Raw genomic sequence first — 19,158 nt, 5'->3', positions numbered from 1 at the left:
TCACACTTTTTTGTTATGTATATAATTCCACATGTGTTAATTCATAGTTTTGATGCCTTCAGTGTGACTCTACAATTTTCATAGTCATGAAAATAAAGAAAACTCTTTGAATGAGCAGGTGTGTCCAAACTTTTGGTCTGTACTGTATATAAAGGGTGTAATGGTACGTTCCCTAATTTTAGTACAGTCAGGGGGATGCAAAACATAAGTGCTTGCAATTTTTTATTAACGCATTATATTATAATTAAAAATAAATTAAAATAAATTAAGAATAATTAAAAAATAATGTTGTGATCAACATTTAAACAGTTTCCATTTTACAACCTGCTTTGTTAAATAATATATCAAATAATATTTTATATTATAAAAAAAAAAATGTAACAGAATAAATCAAATTAATGCAATGCACTTTGACAAAAACAAAATACGTTCTGTTATAAAAAGGATTAAATCCAGTGCACATGCGTACCGAACCAAAAGCCTTGTACCAAAAAATGTTGGTAGGAATACGTGATATTTTTTTTTTTCTAAGGTATATATGTAAAAACAAAAAAATGTGACATCGAACAATAAACAATGTTTTTAGTTTAAATGATTTACAATTGTATTTTCTAGAATTTGCTTCGGATGAAACAACATACATACATAAATACCCACATACATTTTAAAAAATATATGTAACAGTCATGTCACACTTACTCAGGACATGTGTAATTACCTATTAGAACATCAGTAGAGATAATGGAATACAACAAACCTGCGATTCATCATAGATAAAACAATAGAAGCGACAGCGAACAGACGAGGACACGAAAGCAGATGGAGGAAAAAGATTTAAACCACAGAACAATGAACTGATTTGTAGTTCAAAAATTGGTTTTAATTGTATGCAAAACTTTTTCATTGATCCCTTTAGTGTAAATCTGATCTTTTGTAGCTTCAGAAAAAAATCATACCTTCCATGCAGACTGTTGCTGACAGAGGAATAGTGGATTTCCAGCTCAACAAAACTCTCCTGCAGGCCAGGAGAAAAGTGAAAGCAATAATGTCTCTCTGACTTGTAGTTAAAGTAACATTTGTTATGTCATCTGATGTTCCAAACATAGCTATTAAATATCTGGGCCTCAATACCACCCTGAGGGGATCAAGGATAGTTCTGAAAACCAAACTGCAGTTTTCATCCAGACAACTGAAAATAGCATCTATCACATCAGCATTCAACCCGAGGTATATTCCAGCAAACCTACAGTAGCTTGGATGGACCCTGTGCAAGAGTGAATTGTACAATCCCCAATCTAACAAAGGGTGATGACGTGAGGACGTTTTTAAGTGCCTTCCTCCAAACGGCCTCAGATAGCCTCACACCCGATTCATCTTCCCATCTGGATTTAATATTATCCAGGCTGTGGCTTTTAAAAGAAAAAAGGTGAGAATACATTACACTAATACTAACCACAATCACCTCCATGTTTTTTTGCTAATTATCAGTACTCTCCTATTGGGAGTGCACAGTAAATGAATGAACACGAATGAAGGCTGAAACATTTCTATGCTCCTATTTTGTACAACCGCCGCATACACTGATTGTTTGTGCCACCAAGTGGTGGAGCATAACTGAGCCATCATTTCATGTTGCAGTTGTTTGCATGCAGGCCCACGCTAGCAGTCACTGCATTTCAATATTTTGGCATGAGAACGGCATAATCATGCAGTTTCTTGAACCACTTACCTGAAATTCAAACACAGCTTGTGAATGCACACAAATAAACACGGACTGATTCATTTTCCAGAGCTGCTGTTTTAACAAGGCAAATCCCTGCAGGCAGATAGACAGAAGTTTCTAGTGCTTTGCACTTCCACAAATTTGGTACCATTTCACGTTTGGAACCAATCGAATAGCAAATTATTGTGTCATCATTTTCTAATCTAATTAATTATATCTTAAGTTTTTAATAGGGTTGAGATCTTTTTTTTTTTTGCATATGTCTTGTTAAAATACAACTTAAGCTTAATTTCCTGTTTAACACCACCGCCTTCAAACATGGCCACAGACCGCAATTCTGACACTCTCCAGTACTCTCATTCACCATCACACTGATTGAACACACAGTGTGAAAGGTTTACTTAAAGACAGTGTGAAGTATACGCTCAGTAGTATGTCTGCTTCTGTCGTAACCAATATATTTGGTCAGTGTTTCATTTCCTGTTGTATCCTATTCTGATTCACTTGCTTTTCCCTGCATGTTGTAGTTTGTCCTACTTACAAATCACATGAACCTTGCCTGTTCTAATTTGTCCTATTTACTGATCACATGACCTTTGCCTGTTGTAGTTTGTCCTACATGCAGATCACATGACCTTTGTTTATTGTAGTTTGTCCTACTTGCAGATCACATGACCTTTGCCTGTTCTAGTTTGTCCTACTTACAGATCACATGACTTTTGTCTGTTCTGATTTTGAACATGAATTTTTTCCCCATTTGGATTGGGTAAGTGAGGAATTCAATTAGATTCAGTTTTGCGTGTATAGCACTTTTAACAATGAGCATTGTCCCAAAGCAGTGTTGGGAAATCACAATATCAATGAAATTAAAGGAAAAAATAATAACTTCATGTCCTTCTTTGTGGTCTGAGAAAATGTAAGTGCTGTAAGTTTGAACATGTGCCTAGTGAAATTGAGAAAATGTAGAGAAATTTGGCAAATATTTCAAAGAGAATAAAACAGTAATGCAGTTTTCATATGTTTCTATAAGAGCAAATACCTAAATGCTATGGTGAAAACACAATTATTGGTCCCTTTTTTCTTTTTCTTCTGCAAGATATGCCAGATTTGGTTTGACTGATTTCAGTTTTGTTTTTGGTTTATTTCTTACATGGCTTGTATTTGACATTTCAAAAATAGCCCCCATTTGCAAATACAGAGGTATCGTAGTGAAACAGATTTCAAATCAATATTTCCAGAATTTTCCTCTGTGCTAAAAGGAACTCTAAACATGGATATTTAGCAACAAGAACATTGGCAACAAGACCATGCACACTGAAGATTATAAAGATTATTAATGCGGATGTAGGTACCATATCTCTGCCCACAGACTAATCCGCACTTGGCATAGCAAAAAGCTAGTTAAAAACCCCTCCCATCCCATCCCATCCCATCCCATCCCATCATTTCTCTTTTTAAAAGGAAAAAATACACCGTTCATGTATATTTCACCCAACTCATCTCCCGCAGGATCAGAATGTTAAACGACTAAACAGAAAGCTGAACAAATCTTTAACCATGATAGGCATTATTAATGTATGGATAAGGTTTCCTATGAATCGACCTTGAGGCTATAAAGCTTCATTTCAAATTGATGTAGTAGAATAGAGAAAAAAATTCCAGTAAAGCATCATGTAAGGAAATTGGATTCTCCTGTATTAAATGTAAAATTTGCAGATTCCATCAGGTTACAAGAATAGTGCATGTACTGCCATGCCCCGTGGGCCCGATGTGCTGCAGAACCTGTAGTTCGCATCGTTCTGCTGTGCTGTTGAGTTTTGCACCTATTAAGAAGTGGTAGCAGCATGGCCTTAGGGAAATCCTGAGCTCCATAACACAGCACTTTTCAATTTTCATTTGCTTGTAAAACTGCTGTGGATGTGTCATAACTGAACATCCTCTGAATTTGTGGAGCTTCTGTAGTGTCCACACCAAGATGTCAAAGAGGTTGCACAATACTAATAGATTTTTTTTCTATAGCTAGTGATCCTAAAAACTTGAATCACACTGCATCATAATGGGGTGAATCGCATCACATGCTTCATATGTATCTTTAATGTATCATACCGTTGGCTATGCATCGAGATGCTAATCGCATCAGCCTTGGTTACGGAGATGCGAATCTCTAAGATATATGGATAAGCATGGACTCCGTCTTCAAAAAAGCCAGAAAAAAACTTGGACCAAAAAACAGTTTTATTTCGATAAACATAAACATCACATTTTTTGGATATCTGACAAACAAAAATACATACTGTTCCAAATTACTGTACTGAGCTTAAGCTTAACACCTTCAGATGCTGTCAACAACTGTGATGCGTGTTTTTATACCCTGAAGTAATTACTAGCTTTTTTCTGCACAAACCTGGCAAGATTGATTTTCTTTCTTTCTTTCCTTCTTTTTTTTTTTTTTTTTTTTTTTTTTTTTAAAAAAAAAAGCAAGAATACCTCTACACTCCAGAGAACAATATTATAATGTCATACAAAATGCCATCTGGAGACATACAGAGCACAATGCAATTAGAGAGATGTTGGTAATTGATCAGGAAATCTAGTGTCTAGAACGTTTATTTTCACAGTGTTACTTAAATAGAGGTCAAGAGGATGAGAGAAAGAGAGCAATCTAATTAAAGACATTGAATTCAATAGTTGGTTGGCTATCACTAACACGGACATTACTTCACTCTGTCTCTTTCTCAGCGCCTTACTGGTCTTCTTACACACAAGAAACTGTGCATTAAAATCTGTAGGTACGAATGAAGGAAAGGTCTGTCAAAATAAAAAGAAATAATATGACTAGACAGTCAGAATAAATGACTACTCATATTGTCTGGCTGAAAGAATAGAACAATAAAATGTTAGACACACAATAAAAAAAAGACTTTCCCCTTTACAATAAACCAAATAAGTGCCTGTCATCATATAGCAGCTTACTCAAACATCCTTAAACTTTTCTATTTTGTGGATTATTAACAAAATATCCACTATGCTGGTTGTCCTTTCAGACAGTTCATCTGACTGATCAAGGTATTTAGGTGGCATTCAATCGTTTTATCTGTTTGATTGTTGTGGAGCGTATCCAAGGAAAGACTGGGCATATGAAAGGAAAATCCCTCCAGTCTATCAGAAAAGCACCACTAACATATACATTCACACAGTCATTAACATGTAGGGGCCAATTTAGTGCAGCCAATCCACCTACCAGCATGTTTCTGGAGGGTGGGAAGAAACCCATAAGGACGCATGAAGAACATGCACTTAAACTCTGCAATCCATGCTTAGGATCAAACCAAGGAACCTTTCAGCTGTGAGGCACTAAGACTACTGTGCCTTCCTTGTTTGTTTTCTGGAAGGTTGAATTTTAAAGCGTTATGTCAAGCAACATAAATGCCTGTATCCTTTTTTGTCCTGTGCAAGGTGCGCCTGTAATTGAATCCTTTTGCAAACAAACTCTGGTTTATCCCTTTTATCTAACATTAATCAAAAATAGAATAGAAATAGGTAAACCATTCAGAGATCCCACTGGGCTGACTTCGAGCCCAATAGACAAAGAGCTGTTCTTATGGACTGTCTTCTCTGATCGATCTGCTTCAAGTCTTCTTCAGCAGTGGATCTCATATGCGATCTGTGTGTCAAAAAGCAGACTCTGGTTTATAAATAGTCCCTCTGGGTCTGGTGGTGGACCCTCGATGCCCTCTGCAGGGGCTCTGCGTGGTCCAATGGTAGAAGTTAGAGTGCCTTGGCCTTGGAGTGCTTCTCGAGGCTGTGGTGCCCCATGCTGAATGGAGGTGGGTGGTGGAGGCAGGACAGGTTTGGCCCGGTTTAACACGTACATCTCATGGCCACGCTCATCCCGGTACTCCTCAAGTTGGGCAAATGTAGTGGGCCCGTCAGAGTAGTCATTGACATAGAGAATGCTTTCTTCCTTGCCAAAGGCACCATCCTCTTTTTGGCGCTGCCGGTGGCGGCTGTAGATCATGCACAGCAGCAGTAGGGCAGTCAGTGCAAGGAGCGAGATACCCACAGCGATGGCTGTTTGGGTGGCTGTGCCCAGGGCACTGAAGTCCATGCTCTCCAGTTCATACAGTGGCTCCTGGCTAACATCTCCCAAGGATGGGTGGTGCTGCGAAGAGGATGATGAGGATGAAGAGGGGTGCAGGTGAGGCCAGGATGATGACAACGATGAAGATGAAACATTGACAGCAAGATGGAAGGTCACACGTGCCACCCCTCCAGGATTCCAAGCCTCACACTCATAGCGTCCTGCGTGGGCCACTGTAACATTACTTAAAAACAGCATTCCACTGCCTGTGTCTTGATCAAAGCTCTCCCTGTCTTTTCCACCATCATCTGCTGTTCCACGGTTTCCCAAATTGACTCCATTACCGCCAGGCCTGGGTGTCACTTGCTTCCTGCTGTCTCCATCTGTCCCTTCTTCTTGCACAAGGCCACGGGGTGATAGCTGAGCTCTACCGTAGGACACCTTCCTCCAAGTGACCTGAGGCTGCGGGTAACCTGAGGCCTGGCAAGACACACGGATGCTTTCACCCAAACGTACGCTTAATTCCCTTGGCTCAAGCTGCACAGCAGGTGGGATGCACACCAGACTATTAGCTGGGACCTCTACCAGACTCAGATGCGAGAGGCGTGGCGGCTCAGAGCATGGTAGTCTCCGCTCAGCTGAGCTCAGCAACCGTTGGCCTTCAGTGTTTATCCAACTGCGAAGCCAGTGAAGAGCGCAGTCACAACGCCATGGATTATCTAACCGAAGAGAGGGATGGAGAGAAGAAAGAGAAGAGATAAAGGGTTTAGCAGATAAATAAAAAAAAAGGAAACTGAAACATAGAAGGAGAAGGGGAAGGTTCCAGATTTAACAAGATTCAACAATGACTATAAGAAAACAAATCATCTGATATAAAAGGTCATATGGGAGTGAATAAAAAAGCAAAAAACAGGTCAACTAGGTTAGAAAAAACCCTAAAAACTCTTGCCCTTAAATCCTATGCTTTATTTCAAACTCTGCACTCTTTGCTGGAGAGTCAGTTCTTGTTGGATACCGGTCTAATCCCCCTGTCTGCAAAATGTCTTTTCTTTCTTCCAAATAAAGATTTTTCCTCCCAAGATAATATGCTCATCATCTATACTTTTATTTATCTTGAACTTAATATTGCTCCTGTTTGTGATCTAAAAAAAAATCTTCATTTCGGGTTTAAACATCTTGACTTATTTCCCTTTTTGTGCAAGTCTGTGCATGTGTCTATGAAGGTACCTGTGATGCGCAGCACCTGCAGGCTGATGAGGGGTCTGAGAGTAACAGCACTTAGTGTGCGCAGGTTATTCTTGCTAAGGTCTAGCAGAGCCAGTGAAGACAAGCCCATCAGAGCCTGCTCATCTAACGCCTCCATCATGTTCTCCTGCAGGTGCAGTTCTTGCAGACGCTGGGGGGTAAAAAAAAAAAAAAGATCTCATTATCCTCCTCCTCATCTTCAGTGTGATTATTCTTGTTACCTTAGACATCATGTTCATCATTGTCATCAGCCTAACCACCACCTTTATTAAAATTTCTGATGATCACAGTTTCTGCTTACATTTTGTTCCAGTCCGGTTAACAGCAGTGTTTACGGCCATCTGCACATTTATGCTGTCACATTTACTACACTCCAATTGACAGGGAAATTATTCGTCACAGTGTACATATTTCAAATAGGGCTCAAATGTTCAGGAATAGAAACAACACACAAATACACACACACCTGCAATCCACGGAATGTGTAATCATCCAACCGGTTAATGTGATTCCCTGCCAGGTAGAGGATGCGCAGGTGCTCAAGACCACGAAAGGCATCGGCGGAAATCAGGTGGAGGCGGTTGCCATTGAGCGCAAGTTCTAGCAGTTGGCCTAGACTCATGAAGGCATTGGTCTCCAGAGCTGAGATGCTATTGTTCTGCATGTACAGATAGTGCAGGTGCCCCAAACCAGACAGGTCCTCTGCCCGGATCTGACCAATGGCATTATCCTGGAGGAAGATAGTCTGTAAAAGGGTACAAAATCAAAGTCAATATTCCTTAGAAATATTGGCACTATTGTGAAGATTAGCAAAATTGTAAAGTTAAAAAAAAAATACTCAGAATACCAGCAAAATCCAAACTTTTCAAAAGATTTCTATTCAGGAGTCTCCATTTGTCTCCAACTCCACTGTCCTGAATTCAAATTGTGCTCTCTGTCTCGTGTATTAAAATTTCTCCTTATGTCTGTTTGGGTTTTTTCCAGGTTCTCTGTTTTCTACACCACTCAGAGATTGAGGTGTTAGCTTAGTTATGAGTTCAAATCCCAGCCATACCTAGCTGCCAATGCTGGGCCCCTGAGCAAGGCCCTTAACCACAAAGCTGCTCAGTTTATGAATAATACATTCCTGTAGGTGAACTGCTTACTGTTTTGGTCCAGTTTTAACAGAATTGTAAATGAATGCGAAAATGTATATGGTGCCACACAATGAACTGGCCTACTACACAGATCAATCATAACATTGAATCCACTTACTTAACATTTTCTAGATCCCCGAAAATCTCTGACCAAATTCCCCAACAGCTCAGACCCGCCGAGGCATGGGTTTCAAAATACATACAAAAGTGTGTTATGGTATATGGCACAAGAATGTTGGCAGCAGATCCTTTTAGTTCTGCAAGCTGCAAGTTAGTGCCTCGATTGATTGGAATAGCTTGTTCTACAGTAGCTCTTCTGTGGGATCAGATCAAATGGGCTAGCCTTCTCTTTTCATGCACATTATGAGCCTTGAGCATCCATTACTATGTCAACGGTCCACCATTTGTCCTTTTTTAAAACACCATCAACCCAATAAGCCCACCCATTTTGGAGATACTCTGACCCAGTAATTCACAAATCACAATTTGCCTCTTGTCATAATCGCTCACATCCTTATGCCTGCATATTTTGAGAACTTTAAGAACTGAATGTTTTATGTGCTAATTAACATATCCCAACCCATGACATGACCACTACAATAAAGTAATTATTTTTAATCACTTCAGTTTTTAGTGTTTTTTTCTTTGTTTGTTTTGATCTCTGCAAGCAGGACATATTCCTGCTTTGCATTTAGAAGGATTCCCAGGACAGACTCCAGATCCACCATGACCCTGGCCAGAATAAAGGGTTTACTAAAGATGAAAGAATGGATGCATTTTTGCTTCTTTTTGCCATTGTTGCCAACACTCCTCAAGGCCAATGTATCAATAGACTCATTAGAACAAAAAATACTTGTTCACTTGTTCTTATCAGTTTGGAGCCCTGGAGCCCCGGAGGCTCGAAACTGTTTTATATATAAGAACATATAAAAAGATTTCTATTAATCTCCAAGTGGTGGTTCAGTGAGTGACACTTACACAATAAACAATATTCGCTAGAAGGTAGCTTATCACGAAGGCGCTTTCTTTCACCGGGTGAGAATTGGATCAATGGGAAGCTTTAGGCAATGAATCGACTCTTTCATAAACGCTCTCCCCAGAGTCTCCACAGTGCGGGTACTTGTAAACAACTCAATTGGCAGAGGCAGCATTTGCATTAGAAAGTTTTTTTTTTTGAGTGTGTGTGTGTGTGTGTGTGTGTGTGTGTGTGTGTGTGTGTGTGTGTGTGTGTGTGTGTGTGTGAGAGAGAACAGTGGTGAGCACGTATGGGTCTTTCGCTTTGTCTGTACCAATTTATCAACACTATATCAATTGCATTATTCATTATTTTAATTGATTGCTCATGCTCAAACTCTTTCTCTTTCTCATATTGTTTCAGCTCATTTGTATGGCACTGGTTCCTCAGGTTATTTGAGTAACCTGTGTAAAGAAGCTCATGAATATTTAAACGGTGTGTGTGGTGTTATAGTTGCAGTACAGGTTAATGTATCTATAATAATAAATATACAGTATATATGCTCACATAGAGGAGGAGGATTATATTTGTGTCATTGTTTGAGGCATCGGATAGAACCCATGCCATGGATTTGATATTTATCTTTCTTATGAGTTTGGCAGAATATTTTAATTAGTATTTAAAACAAACAGGAAAGAGCGAAGCACAGCTCCTGCATCATGGTCTGATTCCCAGATACTGCCAATGTAAATGATTGTTCTGATTCAAACCCAATATTTGTTCATTCCTTACTTTAATTTAAACCTAGCTTCCCGTTTCTACCCGAAGGATTTTGAGCAGTCCGTTTTTAATTTGCTCTCAATCCGCCCTATTGCTTTGTGCTGTTGTTTTATTTTGCTTTTATATTGTTCTCTTTTATTAGAAAGAGATTTATTTATTTATTTATTTTATTCTGCTAGGCAGTTTATATGTCCAGTCTTTTTATTGTATATTGTGCTTTTGATGCATGTAATGAAGTTTACTTTTTATTTGACTTTTATTGTTGCAGTTTAGTCAACATCTGTTGTTCCATATATAAATTCGATTTGAAATCTAACAGCGTATGTCTGGGCCTAAACAGGAGATAATGCCACTGAATAGGGAATATAATCCTGCTATGTAGAAAACTATGCCGTTTGCAAACAATGACCTGTGTTCCACGAGCAATGCCCCGTGGTATCTCTTTGAGTCCAATGGAACCACACTCCACCGTCAGGCTGTAGCACCGGCAGCCAGATGGACATCCGATGCAGAGCATGGGCAATAGCACAAGAAGCACCACCAGAAATGAGAGCCAAAAGGGGAGAAATGCCATCTCAGAACACACAGCGCCTGGAGAAGGAAAGAAAAGACACAGGTGCAGAACGAGAGGTGAATAACTTTGTGAAAAGGAAATGGTTTAGAAAGAGGTGACTATTGGAATAGGAATAGAATGAGAAAGACGTGATGGAGTGAGAAATAAAACACTTCGGGACATGCTGTTATTGGAATGACCAACAATCCAGTGGTGTGATGTAGCCTGGTGTAAAGTTGATTCTTTTTTAATATCAGCTGGTCTTGAAGGGCTTTATGCCTCATACTACACAACAATTTGTCATTGTGAAACAAGTTAGTTCCTGTTATCACTTTTGATATAGACTCTATAAACAGGTCAATTTTCTCTATTATTTTTATGTTGTCATGTTCGTAAAAAAAAAACACCAACCAAAACTTTTTGTCCTGAACATTTTCCAGTGATGAGAAAACTGTAACTGAGCAGTATAAAATATTCTTTTCATTCTTAATTATTCTCCTGAGCTCATGGCTAAATGGCCCTAGATAAAACATGGCCTTTAACTACCTGTGAATTAATAGTTCCTATAGTAACAATAAAGTATTAGAATGAACACATTAATACAAATTTGATTTGAATTACAGCTGGCAACACTGTCTGAGCTGCTGATCGAAAATTAATCCGCAGCTTTCTGACCTTTTATTTTTTTTCTTCTCAAAATTCAATAGCGGCATGAAATAAGAAAAGAATGAAGACTGTGTGCACACCTTAGGAGCCTAATCAGATATCTAATGCATGAGCAAGTGTATGTGAAAATGGAATATCGTGGTGGAGAAAGTGAAAAGAGACCGTGTGATATTAACTGACAGAGAACTTCAAGCCAAACCGAAGCAGACTGAGACGGATTGAGAAACCATTCTTGCGTCACACAGCCTTATAGAACAGCCTCTGCAGAGAACGCTTCACAGTTTCTGTTTCGGGCTTTGGTTAATTAAAGATGTATGCAAGAGAGGTGCACATGGAGTCTTAAGGAGTCCTTTTTCACTTTGCATCTCTCGCTCTGTCTCTTTTATGTTTTCTCGGATAAATAGACGAGGTGTAGTGTTTTTTTTTTTTCTATGCCGCTCTGCTATTCCGTGGAGAAGCTTTCTTGCTGTAATCAAAATCTACTGCCTTTTATGTCACTCAGTCTTTCATTTCTTTGATGAAGACCTGGTTACAAAATCACACACCCATAACTTACAGCCTCTGGCACCGTTTTAAAAACAAGAGGGGATATAAATCTAAGAATATCCAGACCCGAATTGCGTACTATAATGAGCCCAGATGGAGGACAGGCACTACAACATGCTGATCAGATTGTCAGCTCTGAGTCAGTCACATATTAGGCTGCAACAAAGTCACCATGCCAAATCGCTGCCAAAACATCCGTTACCTCAGACGTGTCTGGTGGTAGAGCATCAATATAAATTCAGAAAAAGTGGAATGCTGCATCAACAGAGAGGTGAGCCACTAATAAATTAATAAAGTTGGATAATATTAGATCTTGAGCTAAGATTTGGGCCGGGGCATAAAATTGGTGAGGAAGTAAAATGTAAATTAAACACTGAACAAAGTCGCTGAACAAAAGGCTAAAAGAGCACAGATTGAAAATGACTCTGGGAAAGAGCAAGGCTAAAATAATAAAGAAAAATATCTACCTAACAAGAAGAGCGACTAATTAGGCTTGGAAATAAAACAGACAAGAAGAAAGAGAAAACGGCACCATGTTGGCTTTCGAGCAACATTGTGTTTAATCTGTTTACAAAGAAAATCCTTGAAATATATTTAGAAAACTCGAATATTGTGCCTCATATAAGTGTGGCACAATAGAAATTTTGTTTAACACAGAAATTATTCAATTACAAAATACACAAATTGGTAATCCCAAGCTTCCTGAAATTTCAACAAGTCTTCACAGTCCTTGTCCTGACCTTTTCACCCAACAATTATGACATGTATATCATTCATTTGCATCATTCATCTTTCATAAAAAGTGTTGGGTGCATTGTGTATGCCAAAAGGCATTACATGAAACTGTAAAAATGAGCTTCTGAGATCTCAGAAGATTGAAGAGGTAACGATAGAAAGCTTTGCATAGATCTAATTTTGCAGCAAACCTTTGAATTAGCTTTACTATAACAGGATTGAACTAGAGAGCAGGTTACAGGCTCTGGCAACCAGAGCCTGTAACCAACCAAAAACCATTAATTTTATTAATGTAGTTGCCAACCTGGAGACCTTGATCCTAGGATTTGATCATGCCCCCCAAAAAAGGATCAGTTATATAAAACTCAATTCTTACAATTCCTCCAGAATGAGTGAGTGTGTAGTGCCTGATTCTGATTCAGGGGGGAACATCAGCACTGGGAGCAGGTCTGCAAGTACATTCCTCAATTTTGAAAAAATCTGAAAAAAAAACCTCACAGAAATTTGTGTCTCTGGCAATTCAGCATGACTTCTATCCTGACACACCAAATCAAGAAGGACTATTTCTTGATAGTGTGACAGTCACAAACACAAATAATATCACAGCTTTGGGATTTTTCAGTGAGCTACAATTTTTTATAAACGACTTGTGTATAAACTACTACATCATGCAATTCGGGTTTCTCATCAGCGGAGGTGGGAAGTAACAAAGTACAAATACGTATTATTACTGTACTTGAGTAGATTTTTATGGTATCAGTACTTTACAATTTTTTTACAACTTTTTACTTTCACTTATGACATTTTTTACACAAACATCTGTAATTTATACTCCTTTGATTTTCAAACCAGGCTCGTTACATTAGTTTTAATCTATATGGTCACATGATCAATACTTTTTCTTTTCATTGCGCACCATTCTCAGCCTATCAACCTAATCCTTTTTTAGATTGCGCTTTTTTTCTTAAGCTACCATTGGTGTGTCATTTAGTGGTTATCACACACCACAGATGAAGGCTAGCCTACGAAACTAACAATGAACAAGGTAAAAATAAACAACAATTATGGGGTTGATGTGGATGAGACAGAGGGAATCAGCGATGTAAACATGGCTGAAAACAAAGACATTCCTGATCACATGAATATCATCATCTTTGCAATGTGTTCTATATGGTGGATGTTCAGCCTGGATACATTCATTAGGTAACAACATTTGAAATAGATTTGTATTAATATATTAATATGATGTGAGGTCCAGTTCCCAGCGTGACACTAAAACAGGTAGTTGCAATTGGCTATTTTTTACTTAAGTACATTTCAGAGCCCAAACTTCTTTACTTTAACTTTAGTGAAAAAGTGTAGTCAGAACTTTTAGAACATGAGTTAAAGGCATGAGAGTCTGTACTTCAGCTTGAGTGAACGATGTGTGCACGTACAGCTCTGTTTATCAGCACACCAAAAAGTTTTTGTTTTTTTCCCATATATTCATAATAAAGTGAAGAGTGTGTTGTGAGAACTGACTTTGTCGAAGGTCCCGGGTTTGCATGCGCAAGCACAAAATAATTAATCCATACTCATGATAACAACCTGACAGATAAGAGTGAAATAGAACACATTTACAGTATATTTGTAGCAACTTTGAGACTTGTGACTTAACCGTGACTCATTGGAATCCGTTTGTATTTTGCAAGCAACTCTACTTTAAATATGAAAATAAAAATGCACTGATGTCCTTCTCTTCTTGATGTAATCTTTGCGTTTCTGAAAAACCTGGATATGTGTATATACACACTCGTTTACAACGGATTTTGCATGGCTTTTGGTCAAGGTCAGTAGTAATTGGCAAAAAAACAACAACAAACTTTGCACAAATCCTAAATCCAAAAGCTGAGAGAAACCAAACAGCATATGGGAGACGTAGCCCTGGGCAGGAATAGTACACGAGCGGTTTTGTGTGTATCCATTGCAATATAACCTCCAGCTTTCCTCGATGGACTCACTGTGATAAGTGTGCTTGCCTTTTTTTTTTTTCAGATTATATCTTTTAACATGGTTTCATAGCAAGTTGGAGCTTCTACTAGCTTCTGATTTCTTAGGCATATTTTTTGATTATATGATCTTACTAGAAAAGTCCAGCTTCAATTCACTTCACTTTTTTGTTTTTACAGTGATAAAGTATGTATAAGTTATAAGAATGTATAAGATTGCTCCTAATAACTGTAAGTTTGTCCCTAATGAGTGAGTCAGTGGCGACTGTATGAAATAGACGATTATAGACGTAATAGATGATTAAATGCAACCTGTGGTCTGGAGCCATTGTAGCAGACATTACAGTACTGATATTACTTACAGTACAAGATATCAAAGAAAATTCTGCAAAAGGCAAAAATAACCTGTATATCCTGATAAAACCTAATAAATGTCTCTCACACAACAAGAAAGCAGTCTGTCATTTAACCAAAAAATAGTGTAACAACAGTTTAACAGTAATGGTTGGAAGGCGTGACAGGTTTCAAGCTGGAGCTACATTTGGCAGAGTGACTAGCAATTATCTCATTTATACAACTGAGCAATCGAGTGTTAAGGGCCTTGCACAAGGGCCCAGGAGCGGCAGATTGACCGTGCTGGGATTCAAAGTCACAACCGTCCAGTGTAACAGTCATCTCCTCAACCACTAAGCTACTATGTTCCTACAATGCATAGGTTTATTATATGTTTTGTAAGCTAATTGCCATTTCAAAGTGTTTGTAATGTGTGTGTGTGTGTGTGTGTGTGTGTGTGTGTGTGTGCGTGTGTGTGTGTGTGTGTGTGTGTGTGTGTGTGTGTGTGTGTGTGTGTGTGTGTGTGTTTGTGTGCAATTGTGCCCTGAGTCCTCCAGGCTTTTAACAATAGACATTGTTTTAAAACAGCTTTAAGGAGATAACATTTTAGTGCCTATAATGTTATTCGTTATAATTGTAAGTTTGTCCCTAATGACATTACAGTTCCATCATTGTTGTACTGTTCAGTAATGGGTGCTTAAATGCAAAACTGTTTATGCAATATTTGGTCTTGAGCCATTGTAAGTAGACTGTTGATATTAATTACAGTCCAAATCCATCTTCAAAGTTAATTTGCTCAGTAACTTTATGAATCTTTAGGCTGTTGATATGGATCCATCCTTTCTCACTTTGAAAAAAAAAAACTCCATAAAGAGGTCGGTGTGTCAAGATGAATTAAACAGATCGAAGAGAAGAACACTGGGCCGTGCTTCCTATGACCATATGTAGGATAATCAGTATCGAATATTGATGGATGGTTGAATATATGAGATTTAGGATTTTTGTACAATGAAGCACCAACAGCACTAACAAAAAGGAAAGAAAATGCACAAGCCATTCAGGCAGCCAATCAGTGACAGGATGATTACACAGAATAAAACTCCACTTAGAACTCCATATGGGCTGATATTTTACAGCCTGCTTCTCTGACGCAATCACAACACCTCATCAGCAGTGATTGAGAAATCGCATGTGGAATACAGTCATCATGTTAATGAACAAGGACAAAGTGGATGATTTTCTGTCTGCCCCCCCACCACCCAAAAAAAATAAAATTCCCCAAAGCATACTCTATCCAATCAAAGTGCTTGAAAGGACAGATGGCAGACGCATGAATTTAGATCTTGACTGTAAGGGTTACAATAGTTGCTTGGTATTTGGAGGAAGCATATCACCAACCTTAGAAAAGTTAGAAACCATGAATGCAGCTACATATCAGTGTTGGACAGAGTGCGCAAACCATGTACTTGAGTTAAAGTAGAGATACACTCTGTAAAATATGACTCCAGTAAAAGTAAAAGTGCTTCCTTTAAACAAGTGCTATGATTTGTTATGGCTATAATGTTCCCAATATATCATTTTTGTCACAAGACTCAACTCAGTTTATGTGAAAAAAAACTCTCATGCTACTCTTAGCACAGCAATCTATTATTAAAATGATATTAATAAGTCAAACACTGATTGGTATCTATTAAAATTATCATGAGCCCAAAACCTTCGTTTCAACTACTTAGAGTTACAGTTGCAAAGTGCCAATCAAAACAAGTTCACGCACACTCGATCCTGATTGGTGGTTTGCTGCGTGCTTGACAAGTTAAGTTTTTATCCAATCACAAATAAAAAGGAACAATCAATTTACCAAAATGTAGTTAAGTAAAGAAAGTAAGATATATGACTTTAAAATGCAGTGATGTTAAAGTCTCCCCAAATGGAAATACCTCAGTAAAGTACATAAAAACACGGAAAAGCTTCTTTAGTATAGTAACAAAATTACGTTTACTTCATAACTGTCCACTACTGTATATCTTTTTTAGTTTAAGTTGTTTTTATTATGCAATCGATGAGACCATGTGATATGAGACATTATACAAAACTGTTGACATTTTCACCGTCAATCCATCAGTGACTCAGACCCAATTTACAAGCAAAAAAAGAAAACCACAGGAAAGAAAATGACAAAAAAAAAAAAATACCTATGGCCTATAGGTATTCCTCACTCGACAAAAAGATCTGTTTACAAATACACTGCCAGCCTATGTGGCTATACCACGGCTGTGAGACGACTCCTAATGAAACAGTGACTCGACCGGCTACGAGTACACCATCAATATATCAGGTAGAAAGAGCACAAGGCTGTCATTTCTCTCAGGGTTATTATTCCTGTCCTCGCTTTCATCCGCACCGATCTATGACAGGCATCTCGTTAGAAAAGATCAGCTGTGCAATCTGTCAGGTGGAGACACCGAGCGAGAGAGAGAGCTAGAGAAACAAGAAAAGGAAAGAGGAAGAAAAGAGGCCACAAATGATATAAAAAAAAAAAACTCACACACGATTGAGTGCAACCACAACCAACAACAAACACATCCACTGAAGTAATATTAGAAGCTATTCCTTCTCCACACAGCCCAATAGAACTGTCCCTGGAGAGCAACCTATGTTTTTTTTTTGAGATTCAGTTAATGAAAGACTTGGGCAAAAAGGCACGCCCTCATCTCTGCTCCTCTTGTTTTCGCTCTTGAGGATAAACAGATGAGGTGCTTCGCCCCTCGTGGCCTGGCACGTAGCTCACAGACTCTGCTGGGAGAGTTTTGTCACTGTAATCATCCAAATATCAAAATCTACTGCCTAGAAGGCTTTTCTGTCATTCCTTCTCGCGCTCCTTTTTTTTTTATTTTGAGGCAACGAACACAAACCCTCAGGCATCAGATTTAAAGCATGGCTGCATAGAGATCCAGGAATACTCGGTCGAGATCAAAATCATGTTCCGTGATGAGCCCAGATGGTGGAAGGGAACAGCAGCATGCTGATCAGAATGCCAGCTCTGGGAAGGAATGTCAATGAAAGCTAAATTCAGGAGGAACCGTAAACAGAGATTATCTCCTAACAGTGTGATGTGGGGGGAAAAAAATAGGTCATGTTAAAAAAAAAAATAAAAAAAAAAAGACATACCAAAGTCAAAAATATATAACAAGGAAACTCGGATCTGATCAAAGCGTTTGTTTGAACACGTATTATCTCTGTGTTTCTGAAGCAACTTCAGTGGAGTAAAAACTTCACATAAACAGAGCACTGAGGCGTGAACAAGGCGTTAATATTTCATGCAGCTGCCTAATTCAGCAAGTATTTAGAGGTTCTAGATTAATATAATGTGCCCTACATAAGCCATTTTATCTTTCCCAAGCATGAAATTGGAAAAAAAGAAAAAGGGGGGGACTGATAAACATTGCCACAGAAACGACAAGCTATTTCCGTCAGCGCCGTACAGACATACTGTCCTTTGCTCAGACGCTATTCTCTTCCTGCCAGGGAGAAATTGTGAGCAAAAAAGCGGCATTTTGCTTCCAAGGGTTTCGTTTGCTACTTGAACAGACTCCCAAACAATGGAGGAGATGGAACTGTGTACCTGGGAAGCTGGGAATAAACTGATGATGATCTTGAAGGTGTTCTGAATGAAAGAAAAAAATTTGCAGACTTTTTTTTTATATACATAAGGAAGAAGCTGATTTGAATATATAGGTAACGTATGCCACCATGCCTGAAGCAAGGTGGTACCAATGAAACTTTTTTTTATAAAGATGATTTTAGCAGCACAATGAGCCTAATGAATCATATTTCATGTATTGTAAGGTTTATCTTTGCCTGCATATTATTATCTTACCATAAATCTATATTTGTTTAAAGAAATTGCTTTGTACAGTATTGGTATGCATTATAGAGTTTTAGCTTTTTGCACGATAAGCAGTTTTTTTTATTCAAAGGGAACATAAAACACGGCCATTCTCATAGTAATCTTGAGTAGCTATAGAGTAGCATTGCACTCTTCATATCTCTAAAGTGTCTTTCATTTGATCAGATTTGTAAAAAAAAAAAAAAATCAGCCGAGCTCCTGGAGGTGTGCCGTGGGCAGAGCTAAAGAGCCGCGAGCTTGCACATTATTTTGCATAGCGATCGTCTGTAAGCTGTGACATCAAGAACCACAACAGCAACAGCGACTACAGAAGAGCATGTCTATACTCGAATAAAAAAGGTTTCCGAAACTTATACGAACACGGATGTTTAGCTTGAGAATCCAACTTTTTAACAGTGTAAATAGCTCAAAATGCAGGAAATAGAATAAGAACCACCCCCAATTTAACTTATTTAGAATTCGCTTCAACGCATTTCATGGTCTTCCTGAACCGAATCTCAACCTTGACTA

At 38.4% G+C, this 19,158-nt stretch overlaps 1 protein-coding gene and 2 long non-coding RNA genes across 4 annotated transcripts in view; 1 reads left to right on the top strand and 2 right to left on the bottom strand.

Moving 5' to 3' along the window:
* Positions 1 to 19,158, bottom strand: part of LOC310717408 — a 216,760-nt gene that overhangs the window by 86,407 nt on the left and 111,195 nt on the right. The window lies entirely within an intron of this gene.
* lrrc24 (leucine rich repeat containing 24) overlaps positions 3,941 to 19,158 on the bottom strand; it is a 31,965-nt gene continuing 16,747 nt past the window's right edge. For both annotated transcript variants that reach the window (XM_083525389.1, XM_083525388.1), the window contains exons 2-6: positions 10,330 to 10,511; positions 7,516 to 7,794; positions 7,032 to 7,200; positions 4,612 to 6,523; positions 3,941 to 4,558 (exon numbers count right to left, since the gene is read on the bottom strand). In XM_083525389.1, the coding sequence (XP_083381515.1) occupies positions 5,364 to 6,523; positions 7,032 to 7,200; positions 7,516 to 7,794; positions 10,330 to 10,494 (1,773 nt within the window). In that variant the 5' untranslated portion in view covers positions 10,495 to 10,511 and the 3' untranslated portion in view covers positions 3,941 to 4,558; positions 4,612 to 5,363. The remainder of the gene's footprint in view (positions 4,559 to 4,611; positions 6,524 to 7,031; positions 7,201 to 7,515; positions 7,795 to 10,329; positions 10,512 to 19,158) is intronic.
* LOC310717435 lies at positions 11,150 to 18,986 on the top strand. Its single transcript, XR_014530841.1, has 3 exons — positions 11,150 to 12,382; positions 12,623 to 14,337; positions 15,429 to 18,986. It is a non-coding gene; the product is annotated as an uncharacterized lncRNA (long non-coding RNA).

Source organism: Silurus aristotelis (assembly GCF_946808225.1).
Source record: "Silurus aristotelis genome assembly, chromosome: 22".
Lineage (NCBI taxonomy): Eukaryota > Metazoa > Chordata > Actinopteri > Siluriformes > Siluridae > Silurus > Silurus aristotelis.
Note: the sequence above shows the minus strand (reverse complement) of the source record. Positions and strands in the feature narration are given on the sequence as shown.